The sequence below is a fragment of the Sturnus vulgaris genome, chromosome 1 (assembly GCF_052056855.1).
Source record: "Sturnus vulgaris isolate bStuVul1 chromosome 1, bStuVul1.hap1, whole genome shotgun sequence".
NCBI classification, from domain to species: domain Eukaryota; kingdom Metazoa; phylum Chordata; class Aves; order Passeriformes; family Sturnidae; genus Sturnus; species Sturnus vulgaris.
Genome location: NC_142243.1, coordinates 152,876,768 through 152,894,677, shown reverse-complemented (window position 1 = coordinate 152,894,677; position 17,910 = coordinate 152,876,768). Strand labels below are relative to the sequence as shown.

At 50.8% G+C, this 17,910-nt stretch overlaps 1 protein-coding gene across 1 annotated transcript in view; it reads left to right on the top strand.

The window, feature by feature from the left end:
- Positions 1–9,523, top strand: part of PTP4A3 (protein tyrosine phosphatase 4A3) — a 42,295-nt gene extending 32,772 nt beyond the window's left edge. The window contains exons 3-6 of the mRNA XM_014880464.2: positions 617–709; positions 3,892–4,022; positions 4,349–4,423; positions 4,883–9,523. Of these exons, the coding sequence (XP_014735950.1) occupies positions 617–709; positions 3,892–4,022; positions 4,349–4,423; positions 4,883–5,000 (417 nt within the window). The 3' untranslated portion in view covers positions 5,001–9,523. The remainder of the gene's footprint in view (positions 1–616; positions 710–3,891; positions 4,023–4,348; positions 4,424–4,882) is intronic.
- The last annotated feature ends 8,387 nt before the right edge of the window (positions 9,524–17,910 follow it).

The following is a 17,910-nucleotide window of genomic DNA, read 5'->3' as shown; positions in this document are numbered from 1 at the left end:
GCACCGGGCGCGTAATCCAGGGGCAATCCTCGCACCGGGCAATGAGCCATGCTGGAAGCATCCCAAATCCCACGCCTGAGCCTGCAGCTTGTTGGAGTGATGATGGGATATGGCAGTGAGGTGGAGAAAGAGCCCCTGAGCCATCTGTGACATGCTGAGCTCGGCTGGTGGGGCATGCTACGACTTCCCCCCTCCAGCTGCCTCCGTGCATTTCTGCATCAGGAGTGTGACCTCACCAGGTACAAATAATTTCTCCTTTAGAGGAGATGCACTCATGTCAGGGATGTTTCTTTGCCTGGGGTGTAAAATCCCTGCTGATGTGGCTGTCAGGGCTTAAAAATAAATGGCCCCATTGCTACTCGTGACTCTGAGGTGTCGTGAAGATACTGGTTAGAAATCCTACAAGGCCACATGACTTTGGTGTCCTCCAATTTCATGTTTCCTTGTGCCTGCCAGGCTGGATGGACGACGGGTCAAAGGTTCAGAGAAGGGGCACAGCACTGTTTTAGGGTCCATACTGCTCCACATGGTCATAGCAAGGCTTGGATATGTTGGGGTTAACTGGGGTGCATCTGGCAGGGTCTGTTCAGACCCCTCCTTCTCCTTTCCTCCCCAGGACCTGAAGAAATACGGTGCCACCACGGTGGTGCGAGTGTGTGAAGTGACCTATGACAAGACCCCCCTGGAGAAGGATGGCATCACTGTCATGGTAGGTGGGCAGCAGGATGGGGCACCGGGGGGACTGCCCCAACACCACCCTTAAATATCTCATACCTTGAGGCTGTTAAACACCCTGGTAGCATCACACTGAGGCAGGAGCAGAGTTGGAAGCCCAGCTGAGCCGAGCTGAGCTGAGGCTGGTGCTTTAAAAAGAGAGGTGCTGCCCACGCAGCCGAAACTGTGACTCACCCGGCTGAGTCGGCAGCTGCCTTCCCTGCCTGTTGCTCAGGCTCTGAAACATCCAGGGATGAGAGCGCCTGATCCCACGTGGAAGATGCGCGTGGTTCCCATTACCCCCGGCGTTATCTTATCCTGGGGGGTGGTGTGAGGGTTTTTTGCTTTTCCAGCAGCCAGCTGGTGCAGCTGGGGGGGATGAAAGGGAGCAGGCAGCAAGCTGGGAAAGGCAGAGCAGGCAGCTGCCTGGGCTGTATCTTGGCTGATAAGTAATTGGAGATGATGTCAGGCGTGATAGCCCTGCCAGAGAGTTCTGCTCCAGCTGGGAAGTGAGGCTCTGCTCATTATTTAGGGAAGGGTTTGGAAGTGCCTTGTGTCTCCTGGGGTGGTCCTCTGTGTGTAGGACCTCTGTCTGTACAATGTATGTCCTAGAGAGAGGAGGCTGTCTAAGATCCTTGGGGATATAGGTGGATAATCCCATGGCTCTCTAGATACAGATCCTCCAGATGCAGATGTCTCTTGATATAGATACAATCTGTGTCTCTACAGGATATATCTTGGAAAGATTGCTGTATCCCACATATATAGAATCCATATGTTGTCACTTACACACCAAATTCTGCCTTTTACCTCATTTCTAACTGGGGCCTCCAGTCTGAGTTTCTGTATCTAGGGTATACGTACCTCTTTACATCTCTTATATCTCTCTTATGTGGAGAGATACATATCTAGAATATGTTTTCTATAGAGAGTTAGAGAAACTATACAAGACACTGTATAGAAACTAAATAGCTTCTATGTCAAAGTTTCTATAACCATATAGAAGCCATATAAGGTACATCAAGAGATATCTATAACCTGGTTTTCTATAGATAGATGTATCTCTGCAGATACAGAAATATCTCTATAATTATATAAAATCTCTATTTTTGAGATATATATATATGTCATATATATATGGTATACACAGTTTGGTATCTCTGTATCCTGATATATATATATTTGACATATAAATATATCTTGGTGCATAAATTTGGTGAGGAGCAGCTGAGGGTGTTTAGCCTGGAGAAGAGGAGGCTTGGGGAAGATCTTATCCTCTCTACAACTCCCTGAAAGGAGGTTGTAGCTAGGTGGGAGTAGGACTCTTTTCACAGTTAACAAGCAGAAGGGAATGACCTCCAGTTGCTTCAAGGGAGGTTTAGATTGGATATTAGGAAAAAATTCTTCACTGAAAGGATTGTCAAGTATTGAAACACCCTGCCTAGGGAAGTGGTGGAGTCACCATCCCTGGAGGGGTTTTAAAGAGCTGTAGATGTGGGACTTGGAGGCATGGTTTAGGGGTAGCCTTGGCAGTGCTGGGTTAACAGTTGGACTTGACGATCTTAGAGGGCTTTTCCAACCTAAATAATTCTATGCTCCTGTATATAGACTATATGTCGGTCTATATATGGAGAAGAGAAGGCTCTGGGGAGACCTTAAAGCCCCTTCCAGTCCCTAAAGGGGCTGCAGGAGAGCTGGATTATTTACACAGGCATGTAGTGATAGAACAAATATATTTAAAGACATTTAAAGAATGTCTTTAAACTGACAGAGGGCAGATCTAGATGAGACATAAAGAAAAAGGATTTTATCATGAGAGTGGTGAGACATTGACACAGGTTGCACAGAGAAGTTGTGGCTGCCCCTTCTCTGGAAGTGTTCATGGCCAGGTTGCAGCAGCCTGGGATAGTGGAAGGTGTCCCTGCCATGGCAGAGGGTTGAACTAGATGATACTTGAAGGTGCTTTCCATCCCAAGGCATTCCATCACAGGATGATTTTGTGGTGTGCTTTGTCATCCCTGGTGTGAGCCCCTGACCTGCACTCATGACTGCAGGGAGGACATGGCCTTGCAGGACAGGCACAGGCTGGCTGGGGGGGGCTGCCTCAAGCACTACAAATACCCTGAAGGCCAGCATGCTCCTTTGCTATCAAATCCCAACAGAAATCACACCACCTGTTCAAACACTGGAGTGAAGCAGCTTATTTTGCCATCTCACACCAAGGATGACTCCAGCACAGCAGCTTAGTGACTCACTCCTCAAAATCTGGGATTAGGGCTCGGTGCCCCCCACCCTTTGGGGCTCACCACCAAGCCATATCATCTCCAAGTGATGCTGCCCCTTCCTGTCTCTCTCTTCCAGTGCTGCATAGAAAAATCTGTTTTAGGAAAGAAATCCCCATTTTGGGGCACATAACTGAGCCCAGGGGTGAGGGGTATCAAATGCAGAACCCATTTGACCAACTTCCTCACCATGCTCCAATTTTGAACCCCTGCAACTTGAGGATGAAGCTCAGAAGAAGATGGGATTTTTTTTTTTTTTGTCCCTTAATAGCCTTTCCTGAAGGATGGTATTTAAATGGCCCCATTCCTTCAGACTATCTCTCTGAGGCTGTGTTAGGGGGTCCCCAGACCATTCTTTGGGTCTTCCCCTCCATGTGTTGCAGGAAGACGAACTTCAGCCACCGCATCAACTTCTGAGATTTCAACCATCTTCAAGCCACCTTTGCTTAAATCCCCTACTATGTGCTCCCAAGTACTGGAACTAGCAAGGAGGAGGATGGGAACTGCATCACCCCAAAGCTCAGTGAGGTCATCTAGGTGGGGATGGAGTATGGGGTGGCCACCCTCGTCTGCAGAGGCAGGAAGTCATGGGGACCATATTGCAGATCCTGCAGGTGCTCCTGAAGGCTTCATCTGTCCATAGGAGGTGGAAAGACTCCAGATCTAGATTTGTGTGGCTTCAAACCCTAAGCCAGAGCAGCCAGGGAATTCCTGTATGCCAGATGATGCCACAAAACCACCTGTATCCCCACAGAGCTATGCTGTGAGCCCACTTCTGGCACTGTTCTACCTCCCTGCAGCTGAGATCTCAAACACCATCACCCTGAGTGAAAAACAACTCCTGAAGGGTTTACCCTAGAGACTTGACAGCATTTCTCTCTTCCCAACCTTGCAGGATTGGCCATTTGATGATGGAGCACCTCCTCCCAGCAAGATTGTGGAAGATTGGCTCAACTTGTTGAAGACCAAGTTCTGTGAGGACCCTGGTTGCTGCGTGGCCGTGCACTGCGTGGCCGGCCTGGGGCGGTGAGTCTGAGCCCAGCGCCTCAGCTGACCTCCATCAAGAATGCAGGAGAGGGAAAACCATGCCAGCTCTCCTCCTTCCATTCCCCAGCCCCCTCTGAGCAGGCTTTTGTCCCAGCTTCCACCTCCCCATGAAGGCAGGAGAGGGACAACCATGCGAGTGCTCCTCTGTCTTTTTCCCAGTCTCTCTTTGAGCAGGGTTTTGTGAAACTTTAGTGGGAATAGGTGTTGGTGGAGGCGATCTGAGCTTCTCCTTGAACTTTAAATGATGGATATCAGCCCCTGGGCTGTGTGACTGGGGAGTGACAGCCACTGCCTTTGCCTTTCAGTGCTCCCGTCCTTGTCGCACTGGCCTTGATCGAGAGTGGGATGAAGTATGAAGATGCCATCCAGTTCATCCGGCAGTAAGTGGAGCAGTGTTGTGGTGTTGGGACAGAAAGTCTCTCTCTGAGGGAATGGAGAGATCTGGCATGTCCCAGGGTTTGATTTTTTTGGTGACACCGGGATTGCTTTTCTCTCCTTTGGGAGTGGGAAAACAAGGCATTGGCATAGAGCACCCTGTGCCTTTGCAGGAGGCTGGGGCAGCAGCTGGCACCATCTCTGAGGGGCTTTTGGCAGTCACCCCACCTACCCCACATGTTTCCTCCCCAGCTCTCCATGTCCTGGGACTCAAAGGGTGGATGAGCAAGGAAAGCTGCTGGGATCAGTGCTTGTCTCCATCGCTGGAGGGTGCACCTGACTTCAGCCTCCAAAATCCCTTCCTCCTTCAGGCAGGGGGGCTCAGCACCCTGACAGGGGTGGTTTGGGGTGGGGGGATCTCATGCCACACATCTGACTGTTCTGGAATTTCTCTGTCCCCACAGGAAGCGCAGAGGAGCCATCAACAGCAAGCAGCTGACGTACTTGGAAAAATACCGACCAAAGCAGAGACTCCGATTTAAGGACCCTCATAACCACAAGAACAAATGCTGCATCATGTAACCTCAATGACCTCTTGCCAAAATCCGTGCACAGACCCCCGGGCACTCGCACACATCCCACTCCCTCTCCTCCTCGCCCAGCCCTGTGCTCCCCACACGCCTCCCCTCTGCCAGGGCTGGGCTGGGGACATGGAGCATCTCCTGAGTGTTCCAGCACTCACAGCACACTCGTCTTGCTGGATCCCCAAAAAAGGCTGCTGTCTCCAGCTGCAGCCCCGAGGAGGGAAGGCAGCACTGCCCTTTGACTCTTGGTTTTAGCAGGCAATGAGCTCGTGTGACCGTTCTTCATCACCATCCTCCCCCCTTCCCCCCCCACGGTGCACTGAAAGGGATGGGCAAAGGGTGCTTGGTTTGGGGTGATGCAGGCAGGGCTGTGCCAGCTCAGAAGGGATGAGGTGCAGAAGGGCCAGAGCACCCCCAGAAAAGCCTTTCCCCACCTCTTCCCCATAAATAAGGGCTGCAGCAGCAGGGATGGAGGTGGGGATGGCACAGTGGCCTCAGGGGGGAAGGTGGTGATAGCAGGGAAAGGTGACAGGGGCCCTTAGCTCAGTGTCCCTAGTGACCAGGGGAGGGGCTGAGCTAAGACCCCCAGCACCATTCCCTTTCTCCTGGCCCCTCTATCAGCTCACCACATCTCTGTTGCCTCAATGCCAGCCAGGATGCTGCAGATGGGGCTCGTTGGGGACTTGCTCCAGTGAAGGCAGAGCTGCTGGGAACCTCGGGGACCATGGCAGGGCTTTGAGGCACTCAGCTTTGTTGGGATGCTGGATCAGCACTGTGTCCCCCAAAGTGTGGGGTGCTCTTATTTATAGCTTCCAAATTCAGTGCCCAGAGTGATGGGTTCTCTGCTGTTGTGTCCCCATCTCTGACCTGTGGCACAAACCCCAATTCTGGCTGCAGTGCCCTGGGGACACAGTGTGCCTCTCAAGGCATATCCATATCCTCCACCACCACTGCATTTGCTGGCCAAGGGGCTGGGCTGCAGCTTTCCTAGGGGATTTTGGGTGTTCCTGGCAAGAGCACATCACCTAATTTTGCACCTGCCTTTTCCATGTCTGTACTGAGGCATCCGGCACCCCCGGCGCACACCCAGGTGGGGTGGGCTCAGAGCTGCCCCTGAGCTGGGACATGAAACATCTCTCAACTTTCTGCCTTTGAACGCTTGCAACAGCTGGAGCAGTGGGCACGTAGAGGGTGTGGGGATGGTTTTTTTCTTTTAATGAGGATAAAAAGAAATTTGCTAATTAAAGGAAAAAAAAAAAAACTTAAAAAAATACCCTGTTTGTCTTCCGCACATCCTCTGGCCTTTCTTTCTCTCATCACTGCCCAGTAGAGCCCGGGAGGTGACCCATGGTCCCCCAGACTAATCCCCAGCACAGTGTCACACTTGTCACAGCTGGCTACCATCCACTATCACTAGGACATAGATGGGGCCCAGGGGATGCTCTGGTTGTCCTTTGGGCTCACTGCTGCTCACCCCTCAGCTGCAGAGTTGTTGGGACAAGGAGGGCTGATCATCCCATCTCTTGGAGTTTTAGGCTGACCAGCTTGAGATGCCCTCAGTGTCCTGTGTTGGGTCTCTCCAAAGGTTTGTGTGCCTTCCAAAATGTAGGTATCCAGAGACATTTGCTTCCGGGCATTGATCCCTTGGGACAGGTGGTGAGGAAGGCTGGTTAGACACCTTCAGTCCCTGCAGAAGGTTGGGAACTGCTTTGTACCACCACATGGGTGTGCAGCAGAGGTGTTTGGAGCTGTTTCCAGCATCACTTCACCTGTCCTGATGGGGGACAATCCCAACTGCAGGGCAGGGAAGGCCATCCTTTGTGATAAGCTGTGGTTCTGAGTGAGGTGGGGACCCTCCACACGTGGCCCTGGAGTTGTCATGCCACTCACCTTGGGCCTGTCCAACCTTGTAGGACAGCCCTCAGTCCCTTGTGGTTCTCCTGCTCTAGCCCAGGCTGTTGGTTCCCATAACTCATGGAGAAGGCAGCAATGGTCAAAGGGTCTGTGGATTGGGAATAGTGTGGATTGGACTGATAAAAAGGTGTGACCCTATATTAGAGCACCCTGCTGGGTGGGTCACTATCCCCTTCCTGCTTGGGTCTGTCCTCCTGCTGCTAAAATAGGTGCTGCTTCATCCCCAGGGACATAGGAGGTGGATTGGCATTGTGGTGGTGACAGCCCCAATCCCTGCTAGCCAGGAAACTTCTTGATCCCATGCCCTTCCTTAGAACTGTTGCTTTATGGGCTGTCTGTCCCAGCAAGATGAGTTTTCCTCACCCATGCTCATGGCAGCATCACCTGGAGCACTGCCCAGGGCAGGAGCTCCTGGGATTCAGCCACGATGCCTTTGAGTTGGAGTCAGGCTGGGAACAGAGGGGTTTGAATTCAGCCTCCTTCGGCCACTCTTGAGAAAGACTTCACTCAGCTTGGGGGGCTGGCTTGCTTTATGTAGCATCAACCCAATCACCTTAAAATTAGGGAGCCTCTAGTATAAAAGTAGTCCTTGACCTGGCCATGTGGTGAAATCCTGAGGGCATCTGGCTGGCAGAGTGGCATCTTGATCCTTCTCAGTTTATGAGTCACTGAAAAAAAAAAAAGAAAGCAAACCAAATCATGCTGATTTAATTATCCTAGATCTTTTTCTTTCTTTTTTTTTTTTTTTTCATGGATATCTCCCCCTTAACCCTAAAATGTGCTGCTTCCACAAAAAGGATACCTTGGCAGCCCAGGAGCTGCTGTTTTGCATGGAGTGCTGAATTCAAAAGTTTCTCTGGGTTGGACTGCCAAATACTTGGGTTTTTTTTTATATGGACTTGGGCTCCTTCCTCTGAGGTACCAGTTCCTCGATGTTTCAGCCTAGAGAGGGTTACAGAAGCAACAGGCTGGGGAAACTGAGGGGTCTTCCAAGGAGGATTTGGTTTAGAAATCTCAAAGATCTCAAAAGTCTTGAGACAGGCAGAGGGAAGGTTGAAGTTCAGTAGACAACATCAAAGTGAGGCCTAAGCAGCCAAGGGCTCATGGTTTGGGCTGGTCTTGGGTTCTCTCCTTGTACACTAATCCTCATTTCACTTCAAATGCCAAGATGCTGAAAGGAGAGCCTTAAAAATCTGATCTGTTTGCCGATGCTGTCACTGTTCCAGTTGTTTCCATTGAGTCCTGGCAGATGTCACAGGGAGCAGACACCCCCATGGCTTTGGCTACAAACCAGCCACCTCATTCTGCCCTTATCTCCAGAAGCAAAGGCTCAAACTGGGTTTTATAATTTCTGACCCCCTATCAAACCCCTCACACTTCATGGAAAGCCACCACGATTTGCAGGGATAAGGCTCCAATTTGGTGCGAGAACTTCGGAGACCCAAGGGATGGCAAAGCAAAGATGCCCCAACCATCAAACCAAGAGCCTGTAGGCTTTACCCAGGGGTCAGTCATGGCTGAGCCTCATGTGAGGGAGTAAATCTGAGCAGGAACTTGTAGCTGTGTCCTCTCACCAGTGGCACATGGCACACACATGCCCTCAAATATCCCTTCTGTTGTTTGTTTTCCAGTCAGATGGAGCACGTGGAGGGGGTGGGTTGGTGGGAAGGCAGGAAATGTGGCCATCACAAAAGTCCAGCTCTTCATTTAAGAAGGTTCTGGCGACACATTTAAAGACTTTGCATTTGTAAATTCATATTATGAGTCTTGCAGTAAGGCTGACACTGTGGTGCTTGGGCTGGGAACTTCAGAGGTTTATGAGGAACAGATTTCCCGAGAAAGCAGAGTCTGGCTCTACCCACAATAGAACGAGCCGTTTCCTTTTTTATTTTTTTCATTGGGTTTGTTTGGTTTTTTATTAGTCCCAGTGGGAAGGCGCACAGGGAGATTCGTGACTTCCATGCAGTTTCCAAGGTCTTGTATCTTATTTGCTGCCAGCACGCTGGGTAGGTGCAGCTTGGCGGGTGGGTTTGGGTGGGATTCTGTCTGGTGGGAGACAAATGTGGCTGGTTTCTTGGCACAGAGGGGGGGTCCTGGGCCGGGCTCTTGCAGACATTCCCGGGGAGGGGGCGTTCCACTGCTTCCCTTCAGACTATGATCTCCCAATGAACTCTCCACTTCCCTGCTGTTCCTTTCTGTGCAACAAAGAACTGCATATTTTCCTTTTTAACCCCCTGGGCGACCATAGTAGTGTGTAGATTAAGCCCAGATGACTTTTTTTTTCTGTTGGGTTTTTTTGGTTTTGTTTTGTTTTTTGTTTTTTGGTTTTGTTTTTTTTTTTTTGTCTGAGCCATAGCTAAATTATTGTACCCAATGCTTTTTGTATCAGATGGCATCACTTTGAATATGCAGATGAGGTATAGGATCTTGACACTTTATAATCTTTTTAAAAAGAAACTTGTCTGTTTACTTAACGTCTTATGTAAAAAGGAAAAAAAAATGTATGCCTTCGGTAATCACTTTTTTTTTTTTTTTGGTTTTTTGAGTTTTATGAAATTACAGTGGTTACACTCCAGCAGCGAAATAAAAAGCGTTCACTGTTTTGTACATCCCTGTGTGCCTGGTGCTGCTAATGGGAATCGTCAGGAGGTGGGAGGCGAAGGCAGAGCTGAAGTCTGGCCAAGGGTTGAAGAGTGTGGGGGAGTTTGTTCCAGCTGGAGAAGAGAAGGCTTCAGGGAAGACCTTAGAGCACCTTCCAGTGCTACAAGAGAACTGGAGAGGGAATTTGCAAGGGCTTGGATTGACAGGACAACAGGGAGTGGCTTCAAACTGACAGAGGGTGGGTTTAGATTAGGTACAAAGAAGAAATTCTTTACTGTTAGGGTGGTGAGGCCCTGGCACAGGGTGCCCAGAGAAGCTGTGGCTGCCCCATCCCAGGAAGTGTTTTAAGGCCAGTTTGGATGGGGCTTGGAGCAGCCTGATCTAGGGGAAGGTTTCCCTGGCCATGGTGGGGCAGCTGGAATTCTATGATCTTGAAGGCCCCTTCCAACCCAAACCATTCTGTGATTTTATATCCAGTAGAGCATGGCCTAACCTTGATGGGACACCCTGGAATACACCAGAGGGAACACTACACACACCCCACCTGATCTGCTCATGAAATCAGCTGAGTTTTTAACTGCTCCCCATCACCAAGGAAGGCAAAGACTAGAGTCTCCATAGAGGCTGAGGAGTTGGAGCTTGCATGAGCCAGCTGGTAAGCAAGGAAAGCTGACACAAAATTGTGTGAGCTCCCATGTAATTACATGGGGTTGCACAGAAGAGTGGGGAAGAAATTCCCCTTGAGCTGCTCTAGCTCAGGAAGGCTTTTAAGGCAGATGCCAGCTGGGAAGAAGAGGTGAAGCAGGGTGGTGTGGCCAGAGCTGTCCTTGGATTCCCCCAGCACTTCCCAAGTGCTCTGCACGGCAGATCCTTATCTCCTGCAGGCTTTGAACCGCAGCTGCAAGGGGCACTGCCTCCTCCTTGTGCAAGAAGCAGCCGGGCCTTCAATCAGCCTAATTGCTGCCTCTCCTCTCAAGCAGGAGGGCCAGGGGGACTGCTGAACACAGCGAGTGTGCTGGAGGAACACCCACCCCGCTCCTGCCTGTACATGCTGTCTCCTACCTGCTGCATTCCTCCTTGCTCTCCGTCACCCAAAAACGTGCACCCCTTGGCAGGCCAGATCCCAGCTCTCTGTGTGAGGCTGCTGCCACTCCAAGCACAAGTCCCTGCCTTCTCTAAGAGGAGTACAACGAAAGTTCATTAAATTGGGGGGTTCTGGAAAAGGCTAAGTTGGCCACTCACAGGGATCAGCCCAGAAAAGCTGTGCATGTCCCATCCCTGAGTGTTCAAGGCCAGGTTGGATGGGGATTGGAGCAACCTGGTCTGGTGGAAGGTGTCCCTGTCTATGGTGGAGGCAGGGGTAGAACTGGATGATCTGTAAGATCCCTTCCAACTCAAACCATTCTATGGTTCTCTGATCTCTTCACAACTGGTGCCATGGTCCACAATGCCTTAAACTGTTCTCAGCAGAAGATGTTGGTACCTGCAAGGCCCATCACAACCCCATGTTGCTGTGCATTCAATCCTGCCAAAAACAAAATCAGTGAGATCCCTCCCCCACCTCAAGGTGGCTGTCCACAGCTTGGGTTCATCCCTGCCTCCCTTCCCAGTCATCAGAGATCAAGGGACAATACTACAGATTCAGGAGGGACTGATCTCAGATTGTCATGGACACCCCTTTCAGAGCTCCACCAGCACAGAGGGACCCCCAGAACTCTCAGCTCACACAGACACATCCAAACTGGAGACCCCAAAGCCTTGGGAGACGACCCATGGCTCACACCTCTTCCTCTCCATGTTCCTAACTCACCTTATCAAGCCAGGTCTCCACAGAGCAAGGAGGCAAAGGTTGCAGGGTCTTCAGTAAAGTCCAGACCAGCCACAGTCCAGCCTCATAAGACTGGATTAAAATATGTGTTCTGAGGGCTGCCTTGGTACATTCTGAACCATGATGAAACCTTCCTTTGATTATTTTGGACTGCTGCTGGCTGCCATGGCCAACACTGAATCTTCCCAGGCAAAGCACAGCTCTCATCTCTGATCCCATCTACCTGCTTGGGATCAGCCCTTTTGCAACACCTCCACCTGAGGACCTCCTGCTGCCTGAAAGGGTCTCCCCACTTCCCTCTGTGCCCAGGGAATCTTGAACCATCAGCTGTGCAGGGGTAAAGGTCTCACCTGCCCCCAGGACCTGGCAGCCCCGTGGGTCTGGGCACAAGGTGCTGGAAGGTGGGAGGTGCTGCCCTGCTTGCACTGCAGTATCTGGGAACTCCCATGCTCGTAGGGATGAAAATGTAGGGCAGGTTTTGGGTTGGAAAGAAAATTAAAATGTTTGCAACAAATATAGCTGAAAAGCCAAGTGGGGAATTAGGCACTGCTTGGCAAAGGTACAGGAACGCGGATCACCAGGGGTGGGTTTTGCCCTGGGAGCTTTCCCTGGGAAACAGAACAGTGAGGGGAAGGAGAAATTCTTTGCCCAGGCTAACACAGCAGCCCCCACGATCCAGAAAGGGAATCCTGCAAATCCCTGCTTCGTGCCATGACCACAGCAAGGAGCCGTGCTGCCCTGGGCAGGACCTCGAGGCAAAATTCGTTTTAACCATCGGAGGGAAAGAACATTTGAGTGGCAGGAGGAGAAGAGGCTTGCAGGGAGCTTGGAAAGGGCTGAGTCACTCGCTGTCGGCGTCAGCAACTGAGGAGAAAAGCGTGACTGCCAAAGAGCCACCTGGAGCTTTGTCAGCTCATCTTTAAAGAAAAAAAAAAAAAAAAAAAGAAAGAAAAAAAAAGAAGAAACTCAACTGACAGCCTCTCCCGCATCCCACTGGGGAGCTGGATGTGCCGCACGCAGCCGGGGAGCTCCGTGCAGAAGCAGTGGCTGTGAAAAATGCCTTTCCCTGGCTGCAGGTGCTGGTTTCTGTTGCAACACCTCCCTTGGGGCTCGCAGAGCAGAGGAGGCAGCGCTGCTCTCCCACAGCAGCCGGGCAGCCTCCAGGGACGAGGCACGGCCAAGCCGGGGCTCGGTCCAAGCACCGGGGGCGGAGGGGATTAGAGAGACCTGGCGCTGGCAGGAGGATGCAACGCAAGAGCTGAGATAACTGCGGCTGACTTCAGCCAGCGACTGACTCACCTCAGCCAGGGCATCTTGTCTGGATATCAGGTGGAGACAGGGAGAAGCAATGCATTTAAATGAGCTTTGATCTTTAAAGCAAACAACGCCGCCTTGTTTTGCAGCGCTCAGGCAGCCGTGGGTGACAGGCAAGGACGGCCAGACTGGTTTTGGGGGGCCCAGCTCAAGGCACTCGGTTTTCACGGATGGGTGCTCAGCACTCAAAACAAAAGCTGTGATAAAGGGCTTATCGTGAAAACTCACCTGGAGCTGCCAAATACCAGCTTGTGGTTCTGTCTGCGTTGCAAATCTGCCTGGTTGGGTGAGAAAACACAGCTGGATAACGCAGAGAGACACGACTGTGACTACCCAGCTGCAGCCGAGTGACACATCTGGGAAGAGAAGCATAGTCCTTCTGTTTGCAGCTCCTCAATTTCTTCTATCCAGTCTCCATTTTGGGGAATATTTCAGGGTAAAGCTGTAAGGAACTGGGCTGACCCCCATAACTGCCCTGCTTTGAGCAGGAGACCTCCTTCCAGCCTGAATCATCCCGTAGTCCTATGAAGACCCCAGAGAAGAAATGGATATCTTACAACTCTTAAGGTGCAAAACTGGGTCACTGAAGGAGATTCCAGAGAGATTCTCCCCTTGGGGCATGCACCTTCTCTTGACACTGCACCTGTCTCCTCCAGCTCCATCTGTTATGGTTAAAATGTCCATGGCTGCAGAGGGAATTATGTCCAGGCTGCCTGCTCCCCCACTCAGACAGCTCAGTATCCTCTCTAAAGCATGATTGTATTCAGTTTCATGGAATCCTAGGATCACAGAATGATTTGAGTTGGAAGGGGTGTCAAAGATCATTCAATTCCAACTCCCTGCCATGGGCAGAGACACTTTCAAATATCCCAGGTTGCTCCAAGCCCAGTCCAACCTGGCCTTGAACACTGCCAGGGATGGGGCATCCACAGCTTGTCAGAGGATTTCAACATCCACAACTCCTCAGATGTGGATTTCAGGCCCATCTAAAGCAGTTAAATCACTTCTCTACATGCACCCATAACTCAACCTGTCTTGTTTCCTCTTCAGAGTGCTTCTATCATAAGATGCTGATTTACCACACTCAAAGCCCTGCAAAGAGATGTCTGTGGCTCCATCAGCTGTTGCCATTGTGATCCACCATGTCCTGAAGAGGCTGAGCTGGGGCCCCTCATGTTTTGATCCCTCAATCCACCATTGGGGTCCTTTCCATTTGGATGGACTGAAGTCTGCATGGAAATGCAGGTGCCAAAGCATGTCCAGAAAAGGGCAGCATAGCTGAGGAAGGGTCTGGAGAACAACTCTGATGAGGAGTGGCTGACTCCAGGTGGGGGCTGGTCTCTTCTCCCAAGTTAGAAATGGCAGGACAAGAGGAAATGGCTTCAAGTTGCACCTGGGGAGGTTCTGATTGGATATTGGGAAAGACTTCTTTTCAGAAGGGGTGATCAAACACTGGAACAGGCCAGCCAGGGAAGCTGAGGGGTCACCATCCCTGGAGGTATTTAAAAGGCATTTAGATGTGGCACTTGGGGACACAGTTTAGTGGTGAACATGGTGGTTCTGGCTTAACGGTTGGACTTGATGCACTTAGAGATCTTTTCCGACCTTAATGAGTCTATGATTCTGTGAAATGGTTTCATACTAAGAGGGACTGACCAATCCCTGTGGGTGTTTATCCTTTTCCACCCCATTTTTGTCCCCTCACAGCTTCTTCAGGAGCAATTTCACATTTATTTCCAGATCACTGGAGGAAAAGGCTGCATAGCTTTGGGCCAAGGATTTTCCACTGAAGAAACAGATCCAGGCCCTGGTGATTGCCCACTGATCACCACTTTTTGAGATCTGTCAGACAGCCAACTCTTAGCTCATTTAACACATGCTCTACTGATGTGTGGTGCTTTTTCCCCCACTGGAACACCACACTACAAATCTAATATTTTACAAGCATGTTGCATATGCAGTTATGTTTATGGGCCAATCTTATGATGTAAAATTATGACATCAAGCTGGTACAACAAGACCCCTGCTCCAGAAAACCACGCTGACTGGCGTATTTTTTATATTTCTGTTATTTATGCTTTTGTGAATCAGATTCTAGATCAGACTGTTTTTATTAACAATCAGCCTGTTATTACTAGCCTGACATCACTCCTAGACATGTCTGGCCCACAAAGGCAGTTTTGCTGCTCAGCAGGCTCCTGAGGCTTAGCACCACATCAGGTACCAGAGACCAGGAGAAGATGTTGGCCCATGCATCAAGGCCTTTGCATCTTCCATGGATCTGAGCTCCAGGCTTGCTTGGGTTGAGCCTCAGGCAGCTGTTCTACATCCAAAAACTGGTTTCCTTACTTTGTCCTGAAGTTTGTATGAAACTCAGATAGAAAACAGGTATTAGGGCAGTCCCTAAACTCATGAGGGCTCATGGTGTCTCTTTGCACAGTGGCCAAGGAGACGAGATGGTTGTGGGGAGCCCAGCAGGATACACCAGGTGAGACCCGAACTCATCTCCCTGAGCTGGAGGAGGGGCACAGCCACAGTGACCCTGCAAACCTCTTTGTGTATGACAGCAGGGTGCTCTGGTCTTTGACCCTCGGGCTGTGGGACAGCAGGAATCAGGCTGGATGTGATTAGAGAATCACAGAACTATTAAGGTTGGGAAAAACCTCTAAGATCACTGAGTCCAACCATTAACCCAGCAGCACTGTGTTCACCACTAAACCATGTCCCCAAGGGCCACATCTAAGGGTCTTTTGAACACTTCCAGGGATGGTGATTCAGTGGACAATGCACAGTTTTAGGATGCACAGCTTTAGGAAACTGCCCCTGCCCCAAAAAGATTAGGAAGCAGCAGCACCATTTCAAAAACATCAAATCCTACCCAAAATCAAAGGTGAAGCAGCTGATCTGCTGAGACCACTGAAGCACACTGTGAAACCCTGTGTGACCATTTCCATACAGACCCTCCTGTTGCTTCATCTCAGGCTCTGCTTGGGGCATTTTGTTCCACATATGCTTCCTCCATTGCATGTGCTTCAATTCCTGATCTTCTGGGTCCTCTGGAAACTTCTAAAGCTTCAGTGTAAAAAAGAAAATACTTCATATATTGAATCAAACCGAATCCTGGTGCAGAGTTTCACCTCCTCGCCCTGAGCTCACACCCAGCCCAGCCTCCTCCTCTCTCAGCCTGTGCTCCAGCAAAATCATTTGCACACTAAAAACCCTGCCAGACAAAGACCCAGCCGCCCACCCGTGCTCTCAGCCTGCCACCGGCGTAGAGAATCCCCGTCCTTAAGGACACAGCCTTGAACAAAAGCCAGGGAAATTAAAAATAAAAAAAAAAAAAAAAAAATACAAAACTCAACAAAACAAGCTTCTCTGCAGCCTGACCTTTTATTGTCTGAACGGGGCTGCCAAACCAAACCCGCGCTGCGGGTCCTTCCCGCTCCTCGCATCCTGTCCGAGATTCCTCCCCTCCCTGGCTGCGTCTCTGGGGCTTCCCAGGAGTGAGGAAGACAATGGGGGGATTCTCGGGGTGGTGTGGGCGGCTTCCTCTTCCTCCATCCAAGGAGGGCCCGGGGGTTGGCTCAGTGGAGGGTGGGATCCGCAGGTCCTGGCAGATGGAACAGTGAGCAAAGGTGGAACAGCATTCGCAGCCTTGCGGGGTTGGCAACACGAGAAGGACCAGAGGGGACACGTCAGGTTTAAATAATCTTTTCCCCTCCAGGGCCCATACAAGACACTTCAGGAGGGAAAAAAAAAAAAAAAAAAAAAAAAAAGAAGAAGAAGAAAGAAAAGATAATCCCCCTGTGAATGCCTGGTGCCTGCTGCCAGAAAAGCTTGGCTCAGGACTGTGCTTGCCCCAGCAGAGCCTATCTCGCTTTTGCTGCCCTTCACATTTGCCCAGCACCCCCTGGCTCAGCCCGAGAGCTCCTGAGGACACGAGCTGAGCTGGAGCATCTCTCATCCATCAGGAGAGCCCTTTGCCAGGACGTGGCAATCCCTGCCCTCCCTCCCTGCCTGCGAGCGCGGAGCCGGGGCTTGTCCACATCACACAGCGCCGGCTGCCTCTCATTAGCACGGGGCCATAAATCCAGGGGGGAGATGACAGCCCAGCGGGATGAATCCAAGCGTCCTACCCTTTCAATTCCCCTCCTCCCATCACACATGGCTGGGCTTGCCTGGCCCCATCATCTACGGATGGCTGTATGCCATCGCCCCCGGATGGGGGACGAACCCTAAGGAATGGAGCGTTTCCTTTGTGTCCTCCTGGTGGGAAGCAGAGGTTGGCCCAGCCTCCCTGTCCTGCTGAAGGTGAAAGGAGATGCCATGAGGTCTCCCCTGTTGGACAGTGGAGAGCTTCAGCCACTTGTCCAGCACAGACTTGCAGCCAGCTGGCCTGGAGCACCACTTTGGTTAGAGACACAGCTTGGGTGAAAAACCACCTGGTCTCGTGGTTTACTCCAGTGTCACTGTCCCCTTCTGAAAAACAGGCTCTTGCAGTTGCAAATGGGATTTATGGAAGCCAGTGTTCTGCTGTGAACAGCCAAGAGAGGTGGTGCCCAGCATCCACCCCTCCACAAGCCTTGATCCAGCCTGGCACAGGAGACTGGAAGGGGCTTTAAAAGCCAGTGTGCCATGGATGAGGATCCTGCATGGAGGCTGGGTAGAGGCAGGTGGTAGAGGGGCTTCCATGGATCATCGAATTATAAAATGGCTGGAAGGGATCTTAAAAGGTCATCTAGTCCAGACCCCACTAAACCAGGTTGATCAGAGCCCCATCCAACCTGGTCTTGAATGTTTTACAGAACAGGGCATCCACCAACTCTCTGGGCAACCTGTGCTGGTGTTTTACCACCCTCACTGTAAAAAAACGTCTTTCTAATATCAAATCTAAATTGACCATTTTTCATTTTAAAGCTATTGTCCCTTGAACCATCACTACAGACCTTGCTAAAAAGTCTGTTCTCATCTTTCTTATATGTCCCTTTTAGGCACTGAAAAGGGATCTTCCTGGAGTCTTCTCATCTCCAGGCTGAACAGCCCCAACTGTCCTAGGCTGTCTCCAGAGCAGAGGAGCTCCAGCCCTCTGAACATTTTCATGGCCCTCCCCTAGACCCACTTCAAGAGGTCCATGTCTGTCTTGTACCTGGATTGATAACAGGCATTGACCCAACCCAGGTGCAGCACCAGCACTTGGCTTTGTTGAACTTCATGAGATTCCCATGGCTTACTTCCATGTTTGTCCGGGTCC